The 25,921-nt window shown below is 40.9% G+C and overlaps 1 protein-coding gene across 7 annotated transcripts in view; it reads right to left on the reverse strand.

Annotated features, from left to right (window-relative positions):
* Nucleotides 1-25,921, reverse strand: part of ABLIM3 (actin binding LIM protein family member 3) — a 142,491-nt gene that overhangs the window by 73,161 nt on the left and 43,409 nt on the right. For all 7 annotated transcript variants that reach the window (XM_088838572.1, XM_088838571.1, XM_088838570.1 and 4 more), the window contains 2 exons: nt 17,887-18,024; nt 2,146-2,329 (listed from right to left, as the gene is read on the reverse strand). In XM_088838572.1, coding sequence (XP_088694698.1) covers nt 2,146-2,329; nt 17,887-18,024 — 322 coding nt within the window. The remainder of the gene's footprint in view (nt 1-2,145; nt 2,330-17,886; nt 18,025-25,921) is intronic.

Genomic DNA, 25,921 nt, shown 5'->3' on the forward strand with positions numbered 1-25,921 from the left:
CACATATAGCACATACAGAGTACCAGCTACACTCGCGGGCTGTTCCCCGGGCAGAGCTAAACCACTCAATCAGGATCAGGACTGGAAGGAGATCCAGTTGGGCCATTTACATGATTTTTAAACATTGGGCAAATCACAACACTTATTTGAGCTTACATTTCTCCTCTATACAACGATGGCAGTGGTGGCTTAGTTGCAAAGTCGTGTCCAACTCTTGCGACCCCACGGACTATAGCCTGGCAGGCTCCTCTGTCCATGGAATTCTCCAGGCAAGAATACTGGAGTGGGTTTCCATTTCCTTCTATACAATAAAGAGGCTAAAAACTCTTCCCAGGGGCACTTCCTCCTGGAAGGATGTCTTCCCAACTTGACCTATCCCTGTATGTCAGGAAGAACTCAATTCAATTTGCCAAAAGGTCTTCCTTTTACCCCCCAGGAATCTTAGATGCCCAGAGAGAACCTCTTCCTCTGCTCACCTGCCTTTGAACAGTTGGGAGTTTCACAGCTCAGGAATCTCAAGCTTGTCTTGTCCTGCCTCCCTAACTAAATATAAACAGTTTAGAACCCTCAGCTCAGCCAATCCCATCACGCAGCAGCTCTTGTTCATGTAGTCTAGAATGCCTGTTAACATGGGTTCTGAGCACACGGCCCTAAGCCTGCAGTGGTTCTACTGCCCTTACATTAGCAACATGAATGATGGAGGGAGTGCTGGGGAGGGGGGAGCTGTGCTCTTGTCACAGCCCAGGCACTCACTACCGGTAAAAGGACATGGATCATGACTTGAGAAGACACCTCATCTCCATGGAGCTTCACAAAACCTCCACTTCATACTATATGGACCCTACTGTGCAAACTTCCAATGGTCCTGGCATTCTAGGACCTAAGGCCCAGGTTTTAAGGGCTGGATGAAAGAATGAATGCCACTGGGTGATATTTTCTTAGGCACTGGGTCATTAGTCTCAATCAAAAACCCCAAGTGGTTAATTACTCTAACTGGTAACAAAGAGGTGGTTATTTTATGAGAAGAATAATTAATCTACAGATTACTTTCCCTATTAAAAAGTACATACATATACTCCAATAGTGCTTTACTTATGACTTAGAGCACTCCATTAAATGTTAAAATATTGGTGGACAGGGTTGAGGTTTTCTTTATTTTTTGTCTCCTTAATATGGTATTTGGTATACAGTGGGTCCTTAAGGTACATTTGCTAAGTTAACAAGTGATGGGGTTGCTTGGGGTGGGGAGGAGGCAGATGGTGAGCTTTCTATCACCTATCAAAGGTCTTGAGAATGGAGAGAGGAACATGGAAACATATACACTACCATATATAAAATAGATAGCCAATGGGAATTTGCTGTATGACTCAGGGAACTAAAACCAGGGCTCTGCAACAACCTAGAGGGATGGGATGGGGTGGGAGGTGGGAAGGAGGTTCAAGAGTCGGGGGACCGAGGTATACCTATGTCTGATTCATGTTGATGTATGGCAGAAACCAACACAATATTGTAAGGTGATTATCCTTCAATTAAAAATAAATAAATTTTAAAGTCTTGAGAAGGTGGATGATGAACATTATGATAAAGAAAAGAATAAAATCAGACACAATTTGGTACCAGTCACTGAGCGGTCTCTGCAGGTACCGTCTCATTTATTTTCCTGAAAACCTAATGAAGTTGGACTGGTCTTGATACCCATTTTACCAATGAAGCTGAGGCTTACAGAGGTGGGGTCACCTGCCAGGGTCGTGGAGGAAGGCTATAAATAGACATCCCAGGGCCACATGTGGCTGAGGATGTGAGAGCCTGAGCCAGACCCGTGGATTCCACACTGAGTCTTGAGAGGCCATGGCACTCAGTGGTTCCTTTCAGGCCTTTTGATGGGAAATAGGAGACTTGAATGTAGGGGCTCAGATCTTTACTCTGCCTTCACCTTGGGACAAACTAGTGTTTTGTATGAGACCACATCTAACAGACAGGATTCAGCTGCTAAATGTTCAAAACCATTTGCTTGTCAAGTCCTTCCACCCCTGAGATTCTAAGGAATGAAAGTGCTCACCCCGAGATCTGCCTTGGAAAGGCCATTTCTTCCCCTCCCCAGGGACCTAGGCAGAGGGTCCCAGCCCTTGCTGGCCACCCACTCACTTGCACAAGCTGCACACGAAGCACTTAGGGTGGTAGGTGCGGCCCAGCGCGGAAATAACCTCGCCCGTGATGAAGTCCCGGCAGCTGTCGCAGCGGGTGCCGTAGAGTTGCTGGTAGTCCTGGGTGCAGATGTACTCCTGGTTCTTGAAGAAGAAGCCCGACTGGGCAAGGCCACAGCCACACACTTGAGGAAACAAGCAGGGAAATAAGGCAGGTGAGTCCAAGGAAGGGTCTGTAAGCAGGAGGTTCTTGCTGGGGATGAGGCTGGAGGCTGACTCAGTTACAAGCGACCAGATAATGGTGACACATGGGAACTCATGGGCCTCTGGGGCCAGTGCTTTTTAAAGGATTGTCTGAAGATCACTTGCATCAGAATCACCTGGCAGACTTCTGGAGATGCAGCTGCCGGGACCTGAATCAGACTCCCTGGGGTTGCAGAGCCTAGGCATCTGCATTTTTAGCACAACTCCCTGGCTGACCCTGATGCACACTGAGACCAGCCATGTTGTACAATCCTCTTAAGATATAGGCCATGCGGCTCACACAATGCAACACAGCTAGTGATGCCATGATTTAATAAAAGAATCATTCAGTAAAAATTTTCTGGGCATTTCCTATGTGCACGAGTCTGTGCTAGATGAAGACAACTTAGAATGTCAATGGGATATATGATTTGAAGATTATAATCTGTCCTCATCATACTTTATAAAGTATTTTGGGATATCCTGGTGCACAAGATGAAGTAATGTAGGATGGATAATAGAAGAGCACGTGGATATAATTATAGGTGTCCGAACAACTGAATCATGGGGTTCCCCTCCCACAAAGGACTGAGAAATGTGGGAAATGAGATTTCCCTCTGAGAGTTATGAAATCAACACATAATAGGAAGAGCAGAAAGAGGCTAAGTTTCTTTCAAGATATCGAATGACTCTCAGGGCCACCAGAACTGCTGAGTGTATTGATCCAGTTAAAGCAAGGATGGGTCAGCCAGGAAGGGACCAGTCAGCAACAAACGAAGGCAGCTGGAGAGCGCTTTCAAATCCCCCTTGTTCAGAGTTTGCATTCACCAAGTGACTGTCTGACAGTGTGACTTTCTACACAGGTTGCCTTTAGGAAGAAGCAGCTGGTCAGGGCAATGTGAACTGATACAACAGAGAGTTATAGCTCTTGTTTATGGTAATAAACAGGCACTTAGCTTTAATACATCGGTTTCCCAAAAATGTAGTTAGCCTGACTCAGCTTTATCAAGTGGGATCTGTGGTGGGGAAACCAACAAGATGGTTTCCAAGCCTGTAAGTGCAAGGACCTGGCCTGGACTGGGTGACATCACCCCAGTAAGTACCCTCTCATCTTTAATAGGCAAAGTTGTTTTCCAAAAGCAGCTTGGTTAAAGGTAGGAGGGACTTCCAGGTGAATGTCAGAAGTATTTCACAAGTGTTTATTTACTCTGCAGGCCAGAGGTAGGATTAAAGGGCCAAGGCAAGGGAGCAGGGCAGCTTCAAAGTGAATTCACATGTCATAGCACCAGGGAAAACAGTCTAGGTCAGTGACAGACTCTACTCTGGGAGTCTGACCACCTGGTCTCTGGTCTTGTCACTGCCACTAACTCTCTGGGTGACAATGACCTTGGCCCTCTGTAATCTGGGGCCTCTGTTCACTGCTATGCAAAAAGCAGAAACTGGACAAGAAATGACCTGAGATTTTCTTCTGATATTGACATCCTGTGAGTCTAGAAGAAGGAAAGCTTTCTTCAGGGCTGACTGTGTGCCTAAACATTTAAAACTCTGTATGAGGTAGAGCTGGAGGCCCATAGAAACAAGCCCTGTAGGGTGACGAGTGGAAGAGGTGGTGGTGGAGGTAGCAAGTGGGGAAGGGTCCATCTTTCATCAGGCTTCATGAAAACTCATCACATCAAACAATGCCTGGTCTGGAGGGCAGGCAAGGCCAGAGAACAGGCTGTTCTGGAGTGTGCAGGTGGCAGATCGATTGACTCAATGGCTGTGGAATTAGTTAGGTCATGGCCTACGACCTCACTGGAAAGAGCTCCTGTTTTTTCCCTTCTTTTCTCTCCTTTGTGTCTCCTGCCAACTCTACTCCCAGAGCCACCTCTCCCAGTGGAGAAAACCAGGAGGCCACACAAAAACTTGGAACAATCAGTTCCTTCATTTCCCCCAAGGAGCTGAAGGAGGAAGTTTTTGGTAGAAAGGATGTAAGAGTTGATAAGAATCCCAGGGTTCCTGGAAATACAGTGGGGAACACGAGGTGGAAGGTAGGCTGGACCAGCATGACAGATGTGTTTGAGCCTGAGCAGAGGTCTTCATTCAAATAACAGGAAAGGCCACGGGAAGGGTCTGCAGTATGGAAGTGACATGGAATTAATATATCCAGGGAAGTCATTATTTTGTGAATCAAAAAGTAAAGTCTTATAATTAAAAGAAAGATCATATGGTCTGACAATGGGACAGAATATGAGAACTCAGAACTGCTTTAAGAAAATAAAGGATGAAAGCTCACGATAAATATAATGCCTAGAAGAGGCTTTACACCCAGCCTTACTGTGTTTCAGTGGCAAATGTACTATTTTGAGGGTCACTGGACCTTCCTCCATATTTCTATTCTAGCATTCAGGTGCTGTGTGACTTTGAAAAAGTGACTTCACCTCTCTGGAGTTCAGCTGCCTCATTTGTAAAATGAGGGAGCCATTGGTAACTGAGGACACATCCAGGTCTAAGAGTCTAGGATTCTGTCATATAATTCTGTTGATTTTCAACTTTTCAAATGAGACAGTTTTATGGACTTTCAAAGTGTTAGAAGGTCCCCGAGGGGGATTTCATTCATTATTTTAAACATTTAAATTGTGAAATATACATAAAGAAAATGTAATAATATACTACACTGTATACTGTACATTGTAAAGAAGAAACAAAATATGCCCCCAGGTATCCATTACTTAATTTATGAAACATTACCAGCACCTTGGAATCCCATTCATCTCCCTAAGAATGCCTCCTTTGTACATTCCTTTCCTGAATCATGAGTTTATCAATCTCTTTGCTTTTCTTTACAGTTTTGCTACCTTTGAGATATCCACAAACTACATTGTTTAGTTTTGCCTGTTTTTGAATTGTATACAGATGGAATCATACTGCATTAACTCTTCTGTGTAATTTACTGCTTCATTCTCTCAGTGTTATGTTTTTGAAATTCATTCATGTCGATGCACCTAACTGTGGTTCCTTTGTTGTGCTGTGCTGGATTCAACTGTGTGACTACATCACAACTGATCTATTCAACCTGTCCTAGATACAACTCCTTTATAAATATCAATACATGATTTACAGATTCTGTCTTTCATTCTATGTGTTTTCTTTTTACATTCCTGATGATCTGTTTTGAAGCAAAAGAGTTTTAAATTTTGATGATGTTTATTTTTCCCCAGTTGCTTTCTTTGTTATCATGTCCAAGAAGGCTTTGCCTAACTGAACATCATGAATATTTGCTCCTATATTTTGTTTTAAGAATTTTGTAGTTTTAGCTCTTACCTTTAGATTTTTGACTCACTTTGAGTTAATTTTTGTGTATGGTGTGAAGAAGACTGCAATTTCATTTTTTGTGTGTGTACATATGTTCAGTTTTCCTAGCATCATTTGTTGAATACTATTCTTTCCCTATTGAATTATTTTTATTGTCTCGATAATATTCAGCTGGCCATAAATATAAGACTGTATTTTTAAAATTTAATTAATTAATTTGTGGCTGTGCTAGGTCTTCATTGCTGCTTTCTCTACTTGCGATGAGCAGGGTCTGCCCTCTAGGTGCAGTGTGTAGGTTTCTCACTGCAGTGGCTTCTCTCGTGGAGCACAGGCTCCAAGGCATGAGGGCCTCAGTAGTCACAACACATGGGCTCTAGAGCATAGGCTACTATTGAGCACTACTGAACAACTGGGCTCTAGGGTATGGGCTCAGTGGCTCCACAGCATGTGGGATCTTCCCGGATCAGGGATCGAACCCATTTCTCCTGCACTGGCAGATGGATTCTTTACCACTGAGCCACCAAGGAAGCCCAAGGCTTTATCTTTGCCTCTCATTTCTACTCTATTGATCTCTATGTCTATCATTGTACCACACTGTTGTGTTTATTGTAGCTCTGCAGTAAGCTTTTAAAGTGGGAATTTCGAGTCTTCCAACTTTGTTCTTCTTTTTTAAGATTATTTTGGTTATTCTATGTCTCTAATTTCACATACATTTTAGAATCAGTTTGACAATTTCTGCAAAGAAGCCAGTGGGGATTTTCATAGGGATTACATGTGCTATGAACTGAATAGTGTCCTCCCCTAGATTCGTATGTTGAAGCCCCAAGCCATAATGTGATGGTATTTAGATAGTGGCCTTTAGGAGATAATCAGGTTTAGATGAGGCCATAGGATGGGACCTTCATTATGGGATTAGTGCCCTCATTAGAAGAGACACCAGCAAACTTGTCATTCTCTTTTTCATTCTCATCTTCCCTTCCTCCCTCCCTCCCACCTCTTTCCCTCCCTCTCAGAAAACATGAGGACACAGTGAGAATGTACCTGTCAGCAAGACAGGAAGGGAGCTTTCCGTAACCTGACTATGCTGACACCATGATCTTGGACTTGCAACCTCCAGAATTGTGAGAAAATACATTACTGCTGTTTATGTCACCCAGTCTTTATTTTGTTATGGCAGCCTGAGCTGACTAAGATAGCACTAAGTTCATAGACTGACCTGAGAATATCACCATCAAAACAAGATTTCTGATCCATGAACATGGTATATTTTTTCACTTATTCTTTAATATTTTATAGCTTTCAAAGTATAAATTTTATGCCTTCAATAAATTTATTCTTATGCATTTTATTAGATGCTATTGTAAAGGGAATTGTTTTCTCAATTTTATTTTGAGATTGTTCATTCTAAGTATATAGAAACACAACTAACTCTGGTAAACTGATCTTGTAACTTGAAATCTGATCAACCTGTTACTTCTAATAGTTTTTAGTGCATTCCTTGGGATTTGTTATACACAAGATCATGCCATGGGCAAATAGAGATATTCTTACCTCTTTTTCAATCTGGGTGTCTTTTATTTCATTTTCTTGCCTAACTGACCTACCATGAAATTGTAGTACAACGTTAAACAAAAGTGGTAAGAGCAGATTTTTTTTTCTTTTGATCTCAAAGGGAAGCAGTCAGTCAGTTTTTCACCATTAAGTATGATGTTAGCTGTCGGTTTGCCTTTGTTCTTGAAAGACAGTTTTGCTGAATACATCAATTTTTAGGTACTTCTTTCAGTACATAAAGATATTAATTCACTGTTTTCAGATTTCCTTGTTGCTACTAAAACTTTCCATTCCATTCCGTCGCTCAGTCGTGTCCGACTCTATGCGACCCCGTGGACTGTAGCCTACCAGGCTTCTCCGTCCATGGGATTCTCCAGGCAAGAATACTGGAGTGGGTTACCGTTTCCTTCTCCAGGGGATCTTCCCGACCCAGGGAATCGAACCCGGGTCTCCCGCATTGGAGGCAGACGCTTTACCCTCTGAAACCTCTGAGCCACCAGGGAAGCCCAGCTGTCAGCTTATTTACCATTCATATGCAGATGTCCTGGCTCTTCTCTCTGACTACTTTTAAGATGGGGTTTTTTTTTGGCGGGGAGGGGAGGTTGTTTTTGGTGATCTGCTGTTTCAATATGATGTGTACAGGTAGATTTATTTTATATTTTCCTACTGGGATTTATTAAGTTTCCCAGATTCAAGGATTTGTGTCTTTCAACAGTTCTACATAATTCAAAGATGCTATTTCTTCAAATATTGTCCTCCTTCTCACGTCCTCTATTATATCTCTGTAGAACTCTGGTTAGATATATGTCAAACTCTCTCACTATATTCTCCATGTATAAACTTCTCTTTTATTTTTTACCACTTTCTTGTATTTCTGGGCTATACATATATACCGCTCTCTTTACTGAATCATAAAGTTTATTGTCTTTTCAACAACATCTGATCTGCTATTTAATCCAATCACTGAGTTTTAAATTTTAAATACTATACATTTTTATGTCTAAAATGTATATTGTTTCTTTTTCAAATCTGCTGTTGTTATAATGTATTGTCTCTTGTTCATTGTTTTTGCTGGCTTCTCTTACTTGTTTAAATGTATTGAAAGTAGCTGTTATACAATGTTAGAAAACTTCAATCTATAAAGTCTCCAAGGTTCCCATTCTACTCTCCATCATTCTGCTGGCTTTCCCTCATCATGATTTGTATATTTTTTCCTGGAGTTATTCATTATGATAATAATGTTATCTGTAGAAACTCTTAGAGGTCTAGAATAAATCTGACCTTTGCCAAGTGTGGGATCACTTTTAAATTCTGTTTCACTTTTTAAAATGTCAAATGTATAGCATGAATATAGAATGTGAATCCATATAAAGAGTGGGTATGGCTACACATTTTGATACAAGTTTCAATGTCTTATACCCAGTGCCTAAGCTGGTACAGGAGTTTCAGTGCTGTTTCCTTTTCTGGTTTACTTCTCATCCATCTATACATTGGGAGTAATCTTTGGTAGGAGGAAATTTAGCTTTACTCAGAGGTCTCCTGTTAGAATCCTATGCTAGTCAGGCTCTAAGCTTTGACTTCTAGTCTCCATGATCCAAGTAGCCATCAAGGTAAAAGCTCAAGGTCTTCAAGATTTGGCATAAAGCATGAGGATTAAATCTGGCACTGGCAGTCACACCAGGATTTCTGCTTTTATTTTATTTTTTTTCACCTCTACAGATTCTTTCCTTTCATGTCAGCACAGTTGTGCACTTTAAAAGGGTTCTAAAAGAACTTCATAGACATTTAGGGTTATTATTTCAAATCCTGAAAGATGATGCTGTGAAAGTGCTGCACTCAATATGCCAGCAGATTTGGAAAACTCAGCAGTGGCCACAGGACTGGAAAAGGTCAGTCTTCATTCAAATCCCAAAGAAAGGCAATGCCGAAGAATGCTCAAACTACTGCACAATTGCAGTCATCTCACACGCTAGTAAAGTCATGCTCAAAATTCTCCAAGCCAGGCTTCAGCAATATGTGAACCGTGAACTCCCAGATGTTCAAGCAGGTTTTAGAAAAGGCAGAGGCACCAGAAATCAAATTGCCAACATCCGCTGGATCATGGAGAAAGCAAGAAAGTTCCAGAAAAACATCTATTTCTGCTTCATTGACTATGCCAAAGCCTTTGACTGTGTGGATCACAATAAACTGTGGAACATTCTGAAAGAGATGGAAATCCCAGACCACCTGACCTGCCTCTTGAGAAACCTGTATGCAGGTCAGGAAGCAACAGTTAGAACTGGACATGGAACAACAGACTGGTTCCAAATAGGAAAAGGAGTACGTCAAGGTTGTATATTGTCACCCTGCTTATTTAACTTCTATGCAGCGTACATCATGAGGAACGCTGGACTGGAAGAAGCACAAGCTGGAATCAAGATTGCCAGGAGAAATATCAATAACCTCAGATATGCAGATGACACCACCCTTATGGCAGAAAGTGAAGAGGAATTAAAAAGCCTCTTGATGAAAGTGAAAGAGGAGAGTGAAAAGGTTGGCTTGAAGCTCAACATTCAGAAAACAAAGATCATGGCATCTGGTCCCATCACTTCATGGGAAATAGATGGAAAAACAGTGGAAACAGTGTCAGACTTTATTTTTTTGGGCTCCAAAATCACTGTGGATGCTGACTGCAGCCATGAAATTAAAAGACACTTACTCCTTGGAAGGAAAGTTATGACCAACCTAGATAGCATATTAAAAAGCAGAGCCATTACTTTGCCAACAAAGGTCCGTCTAGTCAAGGCTATGGTTTTTCCCGTGGTCATGTATGGATGTGAGAGTTGGACTGTGAAGAAAGCTGATCGCCGAAGAACTGATGCTTTTGAACTGTGGTGCTGGAGAAGACTCTTGAGAGTCCCTTGGACTGCAAGGAGATCCAACCTGTCCATTCTAAAGGAGATCATTTGAACTTTGGTGCTGGAGAAGACTCTTGAGAGTCCCTTGGACTGCAAGGAGATCCAACCTGTCCATTCTAAAGGAGATCAATCCTGGGTGTTCATTGGAAGGACTGATGCTAAAGCTGAAACTCCAATACTTTGGCCACCTCATGCAACGAGTTGACTCACTGGAAAAGACTCTGATGCTGGGAGTGATTGTGGGTGGGAGGAGACGGGGACGACAGACAATGAGATGGCTGGATGGCATCACCGACTCAATGGACGTGAGTTTGAGTGAAGTCCGGGAGTTTGTGATGGACAGGGAGGCCTGGTGTTTTGTGATTCATGGGATCACAAAGAGTCAACTTGACTGAGCGACTGAACTGAACTGAACTGAGGGTAACCTAGATAGCATATTAAAAAGCAGAAACATTATTTTGCCAACAAAGGTCCATCTAGTCAAGGCTATGGTTTTTCCAGTGGTCATGTATGGATGTGAGAGTTGGACTGTGAAGAAAGCTGATCGCCGAAGAATTGATGCTTTTGAACTGTGGTGTTGGAGAAGACTCTTGAGAGTCCCTTGGACTGCAAGGAGATCCAACCAGTCCATTCTAAAGGAGATCAGTCCTGGGTGTTCATTGGAAAGACTGATGCTAAAGCTGAAACTCCAATACTTTGGCCACCTCATGCGAAGAGTTGACTCATTGGAAAAGACCCTGATGCTGGGAGGGATTAGGGGCAGGAGGAAAAGGGGATGACAGACGATGAGATGGCTGGATGGCGTCACTGACTCGATGGACATTAGTTTGAGTAAACTCTGGGAGTTGGTAATGGATAGGGAGGCCTGGTGTGCTACAATTCATGGGGTCGCAGAGTCAGACACGACTGAGCGACTGAAGTGAACTGACCGAGGGTAACTAATCCTTATACCATTTACTGCTGGAAACAAAAATATTCTCCAAGTAAAGCTGACACTGAAAATATTCAGAACAATGATAATTTTTTTTGGTCTTAAAATCTCCCTTAAAAGATTTTCTGTGATCTCCCTATGGTAGACTGTCAAAATGGCCAAATTCTTCATTTCTCTGTATTCACATCATTGAAATCTCATGTTGCAGCTCCTCCCACAAAAGTCAAAGTTTATTTCTCCATGATCTTGAATCGGGATTGGCCATTTTACTTGTTTTGTTCAATGGGACATTAACAAGTGTAACACAAGTTCAGTTCAGTTCCAGTCGCTCAGTCGTGTCTGACTCTCCGCGATCCCATGAATCACAGCACGCCAGGCCTCCTTGTCCATCACCAACTCCCGGAGTTCACTCAAACTCAGGTCCACAGAGTTGGTGATGCCATCCAGCCATCTCATTCTCGGTCGTCCCCTTCTCCTCGAGGTGCAAAACGGTCTTGCTTACTAAAGCCTCTCTTTTTCACATTTGGAACTCAAAGACTATCATGCAAATGAGTCCAGGCCAGTCTGCTGGAGGACGAGAAGCCACATGGAGGTACTCAGGTCAATAGCCTGCCAACCACTGCCAGCTGACCCATCATATCATTATAATGAGGTGAGGAGAGATAAGCAGAGCCAAGTCAGACTGGAATAACTGCCCAGCCAACCGAGAGAAACATGGGCTAAATAAAAGATTGTTTCAAACTATTAAATTTTGGCTTAAAGCAAAATAACAAACACAATCTCTTAAGAATATAACTGTAGATTCATAGCTCAAACCATCTTATAACAATTTTATTGTCATTACTCTTTGTCCTGTCTCAGTTTCTGGGGATGTAAAAATGGTCACACACCAAGATACTCTCTCAGGTCAACTAGTACACAAGGGGTTTGTCAGTTCTCAATATAAACTACAAACCACACAGAACTTTGCCAAGATGGAGTAGAAGGACAAGAGCTCATCTTCTCACGAAAATACCAAGATAACAACTAACTGTTGAACAACTACTGACAAAAAAACATTGGAACCTACCAAAAAAGATATCCTACACCCAAAGAAAAGAAGAAGCCACATCAAGATGGTAGGAGAGGAACAATCATGATTGAATCAAACCCCACAGTCCCTGGGTGGGTGTATCACAAATTGAAAAACAATTACATCACAGAGGTTCTCTCACAGAAGTGAAAGTTCTGAGCCCCACATCAGGATCCCTAGCCTGGGGGTCTGGCATCAGGAGGAGGAGCTCCCAGAGCATCTTTTTTTTTTTTTTTTCCAAATCATCAGTTTAATTTCATGAACTGGTCACATGTGACACATTGCCAGACATCATCACAATTTTTAGCAAATTACATTGAAACACACTTTTTTTTTCCTATATGATTATTTTTAAAAGTTTTTATTTTATATGTAGATAGAGTTAACACCTATCCTTCTGAAACTCCTCAATATACCACACTAACAAACTGGAGAATAAAAACCTTATGATTACCTCAGTAGCTGCAGAAAAATCTTTTGATAAAATTCAACACCCATTTATGATAAAAACTCTCCAGAAAGTGGGCATAGAGGTAACCTTCCTCAACATTATAAAGGCCATATATGACAAACGTACAGTTAACATCATATTCAACAGTGAAAAGCTGAAAGCATTTCCTCTAAGACCAGGAATAAGACAAGGATATCAAGTCAGGTTACTTTGATTCAATACAGTTTTGAAAGTCCTACCCATGGCAATCAGAGAAGAAAAAGAAATAAAAAGAATCCAGATTGGAAAAGAAGAAATAAAACTGTCACTGCAGATGACATGATACTATAAATAGAAAATCCTAAAGATGCTACCAGAAAGCTATCAATACTATAGCTCATCAGTGAATTTGGTCAAGTTTTAGGATACAAAATTAATATGCAGAAAGATGCATTCCTATACATTAACAATGAAAGATCAGAAAGAGAAATTAAAGAAATAATTCCATTTACCATCACATCAAAAAGAATAAAATACCAAGAAATAAACCTACCTCAAGGGACAAAAGAACTGCATTCTGAAAGCTGTAAGATGCTGAATAAAAATATCAAAGATGACACAAACAGATGGAAAGACATACCATATTCTTGGAATGGAATAATCAGTATTGTCAAAATGACTATACTACTCAAGGCAATCTACAGATTCAAGGCAATCCCTATTGAATTACCAATGACATTGTTCACAGAACTAGAAAATAAAAATCTTAAAACTTGTATGGAGACACTAAAGACTCCTAATAGCCAAAGCAATCTTGAGAAAGAAAAATGGAACTGAAAGAATCAGGCTCTGTGACTTCAGACTATACTACAAAGTTACAGTCATCAAAACAGTATGGTACTGGCACAAAAATAGAAATACAGATAGATGGAACAGGATAGAAAACCAGAAATAAATCCATGCAGCTATGGTAAATTAACTTATGACAAATTGACTACACAATATTGGAAAGACAATCTCTTCAACAAATGGTACTGTGAAAACTGGAAAGCTACATTTAAAAAGTGAAATTAGATCATTCTTTAACATAATACACAAAAATAAGCTCAAAATAGATTAAAGACTTGAATGTGAGACTGGACACTATAAAACTCTTAGAGGAAAATATAGGCAGAACATTCTGACATAAATCACAGCAATATATTTTTCAAACCATCTCCCAGAATAATGGAAATAAAAACCAAAATAAACAAATGGAACCTACTTAAACTCAAAAGTTTTTGTAGAGCAAAGGAAGACCACAAACAAAACAAAAAGACAACTCACAGATTGGGAGAAAATGTTTGCAAACGATGTGACTGACAAAGCAGTAGCCTCTAAAATTTATAAACAGCTCATGATGCGTAACAGCATCAAAACAAACAACTCAATCAAAAAATGGGCAGAAGACCTAAATAGACATTTCTCCAAAGAAGACATACAAGAGGCACATGAAAAGATGTTCAACATATCTAATTAGAGAAATGCAAATCAAAACTACAATAAGATATCACCTCACACCAGTCAGAATGGCCATCATAAAAAAAAAAATCCACAAACAATAAATGCTAGAGAGTGTGTGGAGAGAAAGGAACCCTGCTACACTGTTGGTGGGAATGTAAATTGGGACAGTCATCATGGAAAACCGTATGGAATTTTTTAGTTTTGTTTTTTCCTTAAAAAACTAAAAATAGAGCTACCATATGACTCTGAAATCCCACTCCTGGGCATATATCCAGTGAAAAACATGATCCAAAAGGATACATGCACACCCCAGTGTTCATTTCAGTGCTGTTTACAATAGCCAAGACATGGAAGCAACCTAAATGTCCATCAACAGAGGCATGGTAAGAAGATCTGGTACATATATATAATGGAATGTCACTTAACCATTAAAAAGAATGAAATAATGCCATTTATGGCAACATGGATGAACCTAGAGATCATCATATTGAGTGAAGTGAGTCAGATAGAGAAGGAGAAATATCATATAACATCTCTTATATGTGGAATCTAGAAAGAAATGATACAAATGAACTTACTTACAAAACAGGAAGAGAACCACACTTGGAAAATGAACTTATAGCTGCCAGGGGGAGGGGTGAGAGAAGGGATAGTTGGAGAGTTTTGGATGGACATATGTACACTGCTATGTTTAAAATGGATAGCTGACAAGGACCTACTGTGTAATATATTGAACTCTGCTCAATGTTGTGTAGTGACCTAGCTGGGAGGTGAGTTTGGGGAAGAATGGATACATGTGTATGTATGACTGGGTCCTTTCGTTATTCACTTGAAATTGTCACAACATTATTTATTAATGGACTATACCCCAATTTAAAATAAAAAGTTTTTTTTAAAAAAAGCAAGAAAAAAATATTGTCAAAATGACTATACTACCCAAGGTAATCTACAGATTCAGTGCAATCCCTATTAAATCACCAATGGCATTTTTCACAGAACTAGAACAAAAAGATTTAAAATTTGTATGGAAACTCAAAAGACACCAGATAGCCAAAGCAATCTTGAGAAAGAAAAATGGAGGAATCAGGCTCAGACTTCAGACTATACTATAAAGCTATAGTCATTAAAACAAATGGTGCTGGCACAAAAACAGAAATAAAGATCAGTAGAACAGGATAGAATGTGCAGAGATAAGCCCATGTACTTATGGTCACCTAATCTAAGAAAAAGGAGGCAAAAATTTACAATGGATAAAAGATAGTCTCTTCAATAAATGCTGCTTGGAAAACTGGACAGCTACATGTAAAAGAATGAAATTAGAGTAGTCCCTAACACCATACACAAAAATAAACTCAAAATGGATTAAAGACCTAAATGTAATGTTGGATACTATAAAACTCTTAGAGGAAAACATAGGCAGAACACTTTCTGTCATAAATTACAGTAATATCTTTTTCAATCCACCTAATGAAAATAAGAACAAAAATAAACAAATGGGACCTAATTAAACATAAAAGCCTTTGAGCAGCAAAGGAAACCATAAGCAAAATGAAAAGACAGTCCTCAGAATGGGAGAAAATATTTGCAAATGAAGCAACGAACAAGTGATTAATCTCAAAAATACACAAACAGCTCATGTAGCCCAATATCAAAAAAACAATCAAATTTAAAAAATGGATGGAAGAGCTAAACAGACATTTCTCCAACAGCACTAATTATTACAGAAATGCAAATCTAAACTACAATGAGATATCACCTCATACTGGTTAGAATTGCCATTATTAAAAAATCTACAAACAATAAATACTGGAGAGGGTGTGGAGAAAAGGGAACCCACTACTCTGTTCGTTGGAATGTAAATTAGTAGCCACTGTGGAAAAGAGTATGGAGGTTTCTTTAAAAAATTAAAAATAGAACTACCCTATGACCCAGCAATCCCAATCTTGGGCATATATCCAGAGGAAACTATAATTCAAAAAGATACATGTGCCCCAGTGTTCATTGCAGCACAATTTACAATAGCCAGGATGTGGAAGCAACCTAAATATCCATTAACAGAGGAAACAAAAAAGAAGATGTGGTAATATATACAATAGACTATTACTCAGCCATTAAAAAGAATCAAATAATGCCATTTGCAGCAACATGGATGAACCTGAAGATTATCATACTAAGTGAAATAAGTCAGGCAGAGAAAGACAAATATCATATAGTATCACTTCTACACAGCATCTAAAAAAATAATACAAATGCGCTTTTTCATAAAACTGAAACAGACTCACAACTTTAGGAAACAAACTTATGGTTACCAAAGGGGAAAGGTGCGGGGGGGATAAATTTGGAATTGACATATACACACTACTATATTTAAAATAGATAACCAACAAGGACCTACTGTATATCACAGGGAACTCTACCCTATATTCTATTATAATCTAAATAGGAAAAGGCTTTGAAAAAGAAGATATATATATATATATATATTTGCATATACAACCGAAGTACTTTGCTTACACTTGAAACTAACAAAACATTGTAAATCAACTATACTCCAATACAAAACAAAAATTAAAAAAGGAAACCACATAATTTAAATATATTCCATACAATCTTCCATAGATAAAGTAGGGAATATGTATACGAAATTTATTTGCTCAGTGAAGAGTCCAGTTAGATTCTGGGGAAAGAAATCTGGGACTTTACTTGATGGCAGAGGAAGTCAATCTCAGATGCATGAGGCTAAGGTTAGTAGCAGGCACTAAAATGCAAAGGTCTGGTGGTTTCAACTGACCTTAAATTCAATATATATCAGTGGTGTGAAGTGGTTCCTCAGGAAGTTAATTTAGTATCAGTCACATTAAAGAAATGTAGTCCTTGCTGTATTTGGCAGACCTTGAGAAATGTGGTCTGTTATGAGCATTATGCTTTAGGAATGATAGTGACAAACTGGAAAGAATCAGGGAGGAAGACTCTAGGATGATTACACAAGTTGGAATCAATTCAGATGAAGCCCAGTGTAAGGACCTGCAATATAATTGGGTGTGGGAGAGACCTGACTACAAGCATGTGTAGGGTAGCCATGGGGAAAAGCTATCACAAAGAGCTCATAAAACCCCATGAGGACAAATCTAAAACCAGTAAGTGGAAGTTACGGCTTAGAGGTCAAACATTCTCTAAACCCAAAGGACAATCCAGTATCAGAATGGCTTCTCTGTGGAACAAGAAGCCTGGAAGAAAAGTTCAAAAAGTGGAGGCTGGAGCGGCATTAGTCAGGGACACGGGGGAAGGAGGGTGGCCTGGTTTGAGAGGGCCCACAAGGCTCCTTCAGCCCAGTTCCTCTTTTCCTGCCTCTAGTGAGCCTTCTTTTGGAATGCTTAGCTCACTTGATGTATCTTCTCCCTTGTTAAACCTAACCTCTGAGGACTCTCACCCTTATCTCAGAGCCATGCCAAATTTTAGCCATGACAGTTTTGCCCTTTCATTGGCTCTCAAATTGATTTATAGGCACAAACCAGGAGTCTTCTCAAATGTGTAAAGTAAGCTTGCAGGAGTGCCATTTTCCTTCTGGGCCAACACTTCCACTCCAGGGTCTCCAGGCTCCCTCTCCCCACCTGCATCCCACCACATCCTTTACTCTACCCTCTCATCTCATGCCACACTGCTGAAGAGAGAATTCTTATAACCAGCTCAAGGAAGGTCTTTTTAGGCCTTTGTAAGTATCTTAACTGCCTGTTTGTTTGTTCTGCCTGCCCTGTGGCATGTCCTGGGGTGAGAGTATGGCCAGTGATCTGAGAAGGGAGTTGGGAGACTGGACCTCCTACCTTGACAGGTGAAGCATCTGATGTGGAAGTGGTTATTGTGGACGCGAACCACCTCCCCTTTGCAGGTGTCTCCACATCGGTAGCACTGGATGACATTGGAGCTGCCCCGAGGACTGTAAGGATTCTGCTGATATGGAACTGTAAAAAGAAACAAAGAGATAACCATCAAGAAGGCTCTTTTTCTTTAAAAAGCTGCCATAACACACAATTATAATATTAGCTGGCAGAAAAAGCAGAAAGGGTGAGCATGATTAGCAGAGTACCTTTAATACATCATTAGGCTGAGTATGCCGAGCTAAGACATCTTTAAAAGGTGAGTGGCATTAAGACAAGAGTTTATAAGTCTACTTCAGCAGACAGAGACTTCTGAGTGAACATAACCTTTTTCTTGCAATCAGTCAGTTCAGTCGCTCAGTCGTGTCCGACTCTTTGCGACCCCATGAATTACAGCACGCCAGGCCTCCCCGTCCATCACCAACTCCTGGAGTTCACTCAAACTCATGTCCACAGAGTCGGTGATGCCATCCAGCCATCTCATTCTCTGTCGTCCCCTTCTCCTCCTGCCCTCAATCCTTCACAGCATCAGAGTCTTTTCCAGTGAGTCAACTCTTCACATGAGGTGGCCAAAGGATTGCAGTTTCAGCTTTAGCATCAGTCCTTCCAATGAACACCCAGGACCGATCTCCTTTAGGATGAACTGGTTGGATCTCCTTGCAGTCCAAGGGACTCTCAAGAGTCTTCTCCAGCACCACAGTTCAAAAGCATCAGTTCTTCGGCGATCAGCTTTCTTCACAGTCCAACTCTCACATCCATACATGACCACGGGAAAAACCATAGCCTTGACTAGACGGACCTTGGTTGGCAAAGTAATGTCTCTGCTTTTTAATATGCTATCTAGGTTGGTCATAACTTTCCTTCCAAGGAGTAAGCGTCTTTTAATTTCATGGCTGCAATCAGCATCTGCAGTGATTTTGGAGCCCAAAAAAATAAAGTCTAACACTGTTTCCACTGTTTTTCCATCTATTTCCCATGAAGTGATGGGACCAGATGCCATGATCTTTGTTTTCTGAATGTTGAGCTTCAAACCAACCTCTTCACTCTCCTCTTTCACTTTCATCAAGAGGCTTTTGAGTTCCTCTTCACTTTCTGCCATAAGGGTGGTGTCATCTGCATATCTGAGGTTATTGATATTTCTCCCAGCAATTTTGATTCCAGCTTGTGCTTCTTCCATCCCAGCGTTCCTCATGATGTACTCTGCATATAAGTTAAATAAGCAGGGTGACAATATACAACCTTGACGTACTCCTTTTCCTATTTGGAACCAGTCTGTTGTTCCATGTCCAGTTTCTAACTGTTGCTTCCTGACCTGCATACAGTTTCTCAAGAGGCAGGTCAGGTGGTCTGGTATTCCCATCTCTTTCAGAATTTTCCATAATTTATTGTGATCCACACAGTCAAAGGCTTTGGCATAGTCAATGAAACAGAAATAGATAATAGAGCCCAAATTCACAAATTAAAAATAAAAGAGGAAGTAGAGTATTGCAAGATAAATGATCTGGAAATACCATTTCTTGGGAGATCTCTGGATCAATACCAAGCCCCAAAGGGAATTTAGGTCTTGCCATTGACTTATGAGTCTTGAGGAAAGGGGTGGCTGACTGCCTCCAACTGGTCTTTCTGTTGAGCAAGTTCCAGCCCCTCTCTGTCTCTCAGTTTACACAACTATGAAACGAGGATGCTCAATTGTGGCTGACTTTCTGAAAAAGAGGCGCTCAAGTTGGAAGGAGGTTGATGACATGACATACCTTACAACTGCCTTTGAATAGCACTTTCCATAACATTGAAAACATTGTCAAATGTGTGTAGTTGGGGGAAAGAGCTGGTGGAGACCTTATAAAGGGGCTGAAGTCACTGGGATGGCAGTGCTATGGTCAGCATTTGATGATACTGTAGACCTACACTTGCCTTTTGAGGCTACTGATCTCTTGCTTAGACTTTCTCATAGCTTCTTTTCTAGATTTTTTCCCCCTGGAATATACTTTGAATGACCATTTTATAAAATGGTCATCTAGTATTTAATAATAGTAGGCACCTGTCTGCTGCTGCTGCTAAGTCGCTTCAGTCAAGTCCGACTCTGTGTGACCCCATAGACGGCAGCCCACCAGGGATTCCACTAGGGAATCCCAGGGAATCCACCGTCCCTGGGATTCTCCAGGCAAGAACACTGGAGTGGGTTTCCATTTCCTTCTCCAATGCATGAAAGTGAAAAGTGAAAGTGAAGTCGCGCAGTCGTGTACGATTCTTAGCGACCCCATGGACTGAAGCCTACCAGGCTCCTCCGTCCATGGGATTTTCCAGGCAAGAGTACCGGAGTGGGGTGCCATTGCCTTCTCCATTCACCTGTCTAGAACATAAGTTTCAGGGTCAGAAGGGATATTAATAGCTGTCTGGTCCAACCTCTTTACACATAAACTGTTGAGACAACTTTGGCAGTGAGGAATCCAACCTTCTCTTTTGGAGGAAGCCCCTAGGGGTCCTAGGGAGACAATCACTCAATTCCTCAATTCTTACTCAAGGCTGAAGTAACTGTCCACAAATTTATGCTCATATCCTATTAGAAGGCCCACTCTTATCCTAATTGTAAGGATGACCACTTGATTGGAGGGGACTGTGGAAAATTCTGAAAGAGATGGGAATACCAGACCACCTGACCTGCCTCTTGAGAAACCTGTATGCAGGTCAGGAAGCAACAGTCAGAACTGTACATGGAACAACAGACTGGTTCCAAATAGGAAAAGGAGTACGTCAAGGTTGTATATTGTCACCCTGCTTATTTAACTTATATGCAGAGTACATCATGAGGAACGCTGGGATGGAAGAAGCACAAGCTGGAATCAAGATTGCCGGGAGAAATATCAATAATCTCAGATATGCAGATGATACTAACCTTATGGCAGAAAGTGAAGAGGAACTCAAAAGCCTCTTGATGAACGTGAAAGAGGAGAGTGAAAAGGTTGGCTTGAAGCTCAACATTCAGAAAACAAAGATCATGGCATCTGGTCCTATCACTTCATGGGAAATAGATGGAAAAACAGTGGAAACCATGGCAGACTTTATTTTTTTGGGCTCCAAAATCACTGCAGATGCTGATTGCAGCCAGGAAATTAAAAGACGCTTACTCCTTGGAAGGAAAGTTATGACCAACCTAGATAGCATATTAAAAAGCAGAGACATTACTTTGCCAACCAAGGTCTGTCTAGTCAAGGCTATGGTTTTTCCCGTGGTCATGTATGGATGTGAGAGTTGGACTGTGAAGAAAGCTGATCGCCGAAGAATTGATGCTTTTGAACTGTGGTGCTGGAGAAGACTCTTGCGAGTCCCTTGGACTGCAAGGAGATCCAACCAGTCCATTCTAAGGGAGATCGATCCTGGGTGTTCATTGGAAGGACTGATGCTAAAGCTGAAACTGCAATACTTTGGCCACCTCATGCGACGAGTTGACTCACTGGAAAAGACTCTGATGCTGGGAAAGGTTGGGGATGGGAGGAGAAGGGGACGACCGAGGATGAGATGGCTGGATGGCATCACCGACTCTGTGGACCTGAGTTTGAGTGAACTCCGGGAGTTGGTGATGGACAGGTAGGCCTGGCGTGCTGTGATTCATGGGGTCGCGGAGAGTCGGACACGACTGAGTGACTGAACTGATTTAGACACGTAGACTTGCTGGCTAAACTCTGAATAAGTGTAAATTAAAACTGTACTCAAAGAAACTGTGAACTCCCAAGGAACCTAAAGAACACCTAGATCAAGGGTCTTGACCTAGTGTGGTAACTGTTATGTCTGTTTATTGAAATTTTTGGCACATGAAGGACTACACATAGTGTCTTGCTTGACAGTGAAACGTGAATGAAAATTGTGTGTCACTTCCAACTGGAAGCCCTAGGAGCCAGCATGGGATCTGCCGCATTGCCTTTCCAATAGCCCAGCGACCAGTGATATTCCAGATGGTGGGCAGGATGCAGCAGCTTGCATTCCTGATAGAGCAGTCCTGGAGCAGAGCTCAGAGCTAACCCAGGATGAACGTCGATCATGAGCAAGGAGGAATTTCTGTTGTCATAGCCTCTAAGGCGTTTTTTTAACTGCAGCATACCCTGATATACCTGATATCTAATATTTCTAATGAAACATAAAATTTGGTGTTATACACATTATACTGTAGTTTTCTTCAGATTCTCAAAGATGATCTCCACAACTGATCTCATGTTCCTTACACCTTTTGAAGACAAGGAACAGAAATGCCGGACTTTCAATTACCTCCCACATCTTGAACCATAAATGCACTGAAGGGCCAAAAGCTGGTGGATTATCCCTGAATCTGCTAATACTGACAACTTTTATCTGAGGTGGGAGAATAATATCTTTCCTATAGTCTTTTTCTCAAGAAGTTCATGCTCTTTATTTAACATTTCTTTTTCCTGTCTTAAATTTAAGACAAAAGTTAAATGAGTTAGCTAGTTAACTAAATCATTAATTAACTCAGAAAATGAGTTTATACATGTAAAGCATTTCAAAAGTTCATGAAGTATTCCACAAATATATTTCAGGGCTCCACTGGTATCTTGACCATCACATCCTCTCCAGAGCTCAGAGCAATCCTTTCCCACTCCCATAAGGTCCACAAACATTCTCCTTGGTCTTACTATTATTATTATTTTGCTTCTTTTTCTAATTCCTGCTCAGTGTCCCCTGAAAAATATTTCATTCTCCCATCTCCCCCAAATTTGTGAGAAAAATATAGATTCTGTTTATATGAGCAATGTAATGATCTACTATTGCTGAGGGAAATAAAACTGTGAGTCTGAAAATAAAATAAGAAAAAATAGTATAATCGCCACCATCAATGATGAGAGCTCTTCAAAGGATCCAAAAGTCCCTCCAGAATCACTACACAAATTTCATCTCTCTTTTTTTAAAATTTTTTATCTATTTTTTTTTCATAGTCAACAAGAGAGTCTGAAATGTAGTACTTGGGTGCAATCTCAAAGATGACACAATGATCTAGGTTTGTTTCCAAGGCAAAGCATTCACTATCACAGTAATCCAAATCTATGCCCCAAACACTAATGCTGGAGAAGATGAACTTCAATGGTGCTATGAAGACCTACAAGACCTTCTAGAACTAACACCAAAAAAGATGTCCTTTTCATCATCAGTTCAGTTCAGTTGCTCAGTCACGTCTGACTCTTGGTAACCCCATGGACTGAAGCACGCCAGGCTTCCCTGCCCTTCACCAACTCCTGGAGCCTACTCAAACTCATGTCCATCGAGTTGGTGATGCCATCCAACCATCCCATCCTCTGTCGTCCCCTTCTCCTTCCGCCTTCAATCTTTCCCAGCATCAGAGTCTTCTCCAGTGAGTCGGTTCTTCCCATCAGGTGGCCAAAGTATTGGAGTTTCAGCTTCAGCATCAGTCCTTCCAATGAATACTCAGGACTCATTTCCTTTAGGAAGGATTGGTTAGATCTCCTTGCTGTCCAAGGGGCTCTCAAGAGTCTTCTCCAACACCACAGTTCAGAAGCATCAGTTCTTCAGCACTCAGCCTTTCTTATGGTCCAACTCTCACATCCATACATGACTACTGGAAAAACCATAGCTTTGACTAGACAGATCTTTGTTGGCAAAGTAATGTCTCTGTTTTATAATAGGCTGTCTAGGTTGGTCATAGCTTTCCTTCCAAGGAGCAAGCATCTTTTAATTTCATGGCTGCAGTCACCATCTGCAGTGATTTTGGAGCCCCCCAAAATAAAATCTCTCACTATTTCCATTGTTTCCCCATCTATTTGCAATGAAGTGATGGGATTGGATGCCATGATCTTTTCATCATAGGGGACTGGAATGAAAAAGTAGGTAGTTCAGAGTTAAGCTGGAGCAATAGGCAAGTTTGACCTTGGAGTACAAAATGAAGCAGGGCAAAGGCTAACAGAGTTTTGCCAAGAGAACGTACCAGTTATAGCAAACACCCTCTTCCAACAACACAAGAGATGACTCTACATATGGGCATCACCAGATGGTCAATACTGAAATCAGATTGATTATATTCTTTGTAACAGAAGATGGAGAAGCTCTATACAGTCAGCAAAAACAAGACTGGAAGCTGACTGTGACTCAGATCATGAGCTCCTTATTGCCAAATTCAGACTTAAATTAAGGAAAGTAGGGAAAACCACCAGGCCATTCAGGTATGAGCTAAATCAAATCCCTTATGATTATACAGTTCAGTTCACAGTGGAAGTGACAAATAGATTCACAGGATTAGATCTGATAAGAGTGCCTGAAGAACTATGGACAGAGGTTAGTGACATTTACAGGAGGCCATGATCAAAAACAGCCCGAAGAAAAAGAAATGCAAAAAGGCAAAATGGTTGTCTGAGGAGGCCTTACAAATAGCTGAGAAAAGTGAAAGGCAAAGGAGAAAAGGAAGGATATACACATCTGAATGCAGAGTTCCAAAGAATAGCAAGCAGAGATAAGAAAATCTTCTTAAGAGAGCAACGAAATAGAGGAAAACAATAGAAAGGGAAAGACTAGAGATCTCATCAATAAAATTAGAGATACCAAGGGAACATTTCATGGAAAGATGGGCACAATAAAGGACAGAAACGGTATGGACCTAACAGAAGCAGAAGATATTAAGAAGAGGTGGTAAGAATACTGGGAGAACTGTACAAAAAAGGTCTTAATGACTCAGATAACCATGATGGTGTGATCACTCACCTAGAGCCAGACATCTGGAATGTGAAGTCATGTGAGCCTTAGGAAGCATCACTATGAACAAAGCTAGTGAAGGTGATGGAATACCAGCTGAGCTATTTCAAATCCTAAAAGATGACGCTGCTGAAGTGCTGCACTCAATATGCCAGCAAATTTGGAAAACTCAGCAGTTACCACAGGACTGGAAAAGATCAGTTTTCATTCCACTTCCAAACAAGCAATGCCAAAGAATGTCCAGACTACCACACAATTCTGCTCATTCCATATGATAGCAAGGTAATGCTCAATATCCTTCAAGCTAGGCTTCAACAATATGTGAACTGAGAATTTCCAGATGTACTAGGTGGATTTAGAAAAGGCAGAGGAATCTCAAATCAAATTGTAAACATCTGTTGGATCATAGAAAAAGCAAGGGAATTCCAGAAAAACATCTACTTCTGCTTCATTGACTATGCTAAAGCCTTTCTGTGGATCACAACAAACTGTGGTAAATTCTTCAAGAGATGGGAATACCACTTTACCTGCCTCCTGAGAAACCTGTATGTAAGTCAGGAAGCAACACTTAGAACTGGACATGGAACAATGGACTTGTTCAAAGTTGGGAAAGGAGTATGTCAAGGCTGCATACTGTCATCCTGCTTATTTAACTCATATGCAGAGTACATCATGAGAAATGCTGGGCTGGATGAAGCACAAGCTGGAATCAAGATTGTGGGAGAAATATCAATAACCTCAGATATGCAGATGACACCACCCTTACAGCAGAAAGTGAAGAACTAAAGAGCCTCCTGATAAAGGTGAAAGTGGACAGTGAAAAAAATGGCTTAAAACTCAACACTCAAAAAACGAAGATCATGACATCTAGTCCCAGCACTTCATGGCTAATAGATGGGGAAAGAATGGAAACAGTGACAGACTTTATTTTCTTGGGCTTCAAATCACTTTGGACAGTGACTATGAAATTAAAAGATGCTTGCTCCTTGGAAGAAAAGCTATGACAAAACTAGACAGTGTTTTAAAAAGCAGAGACAAAGGTCTGTCTAGTCAAAGTTATGGCTTTTCAAGTAGTCATGTTTGGATGTGAGAGTTGAACCATAAAGAAGGCTGAGTGCCGAAAAATTGAGGCTTTCAAACTGTGGTGTTGGAGAAGACTCTTCAGAGTCCCTTGAACTGCATGGAGATGAAGCCAGTCAATCCTAAAGGAAATCAATCCTGAATATTCATTGGAAGGACTGATGGTGAAGCTGAAACTCCAATACTTTGG

This window comes from Moschus berezovskii, chromosome 8 (assembly GCF_049115385.1).
Source record: "Moschus berezovskii isolate FMDL1 chromosome 8, NW_MosBer_1.0, whole genome shotgun sequence".
NCBI classification, from domain to species: Eukaryota; Metazoa; Chordata; class Mammalia; order Artiodactyla; family Moschidae; genus Moschus; species Moschus berezovskii.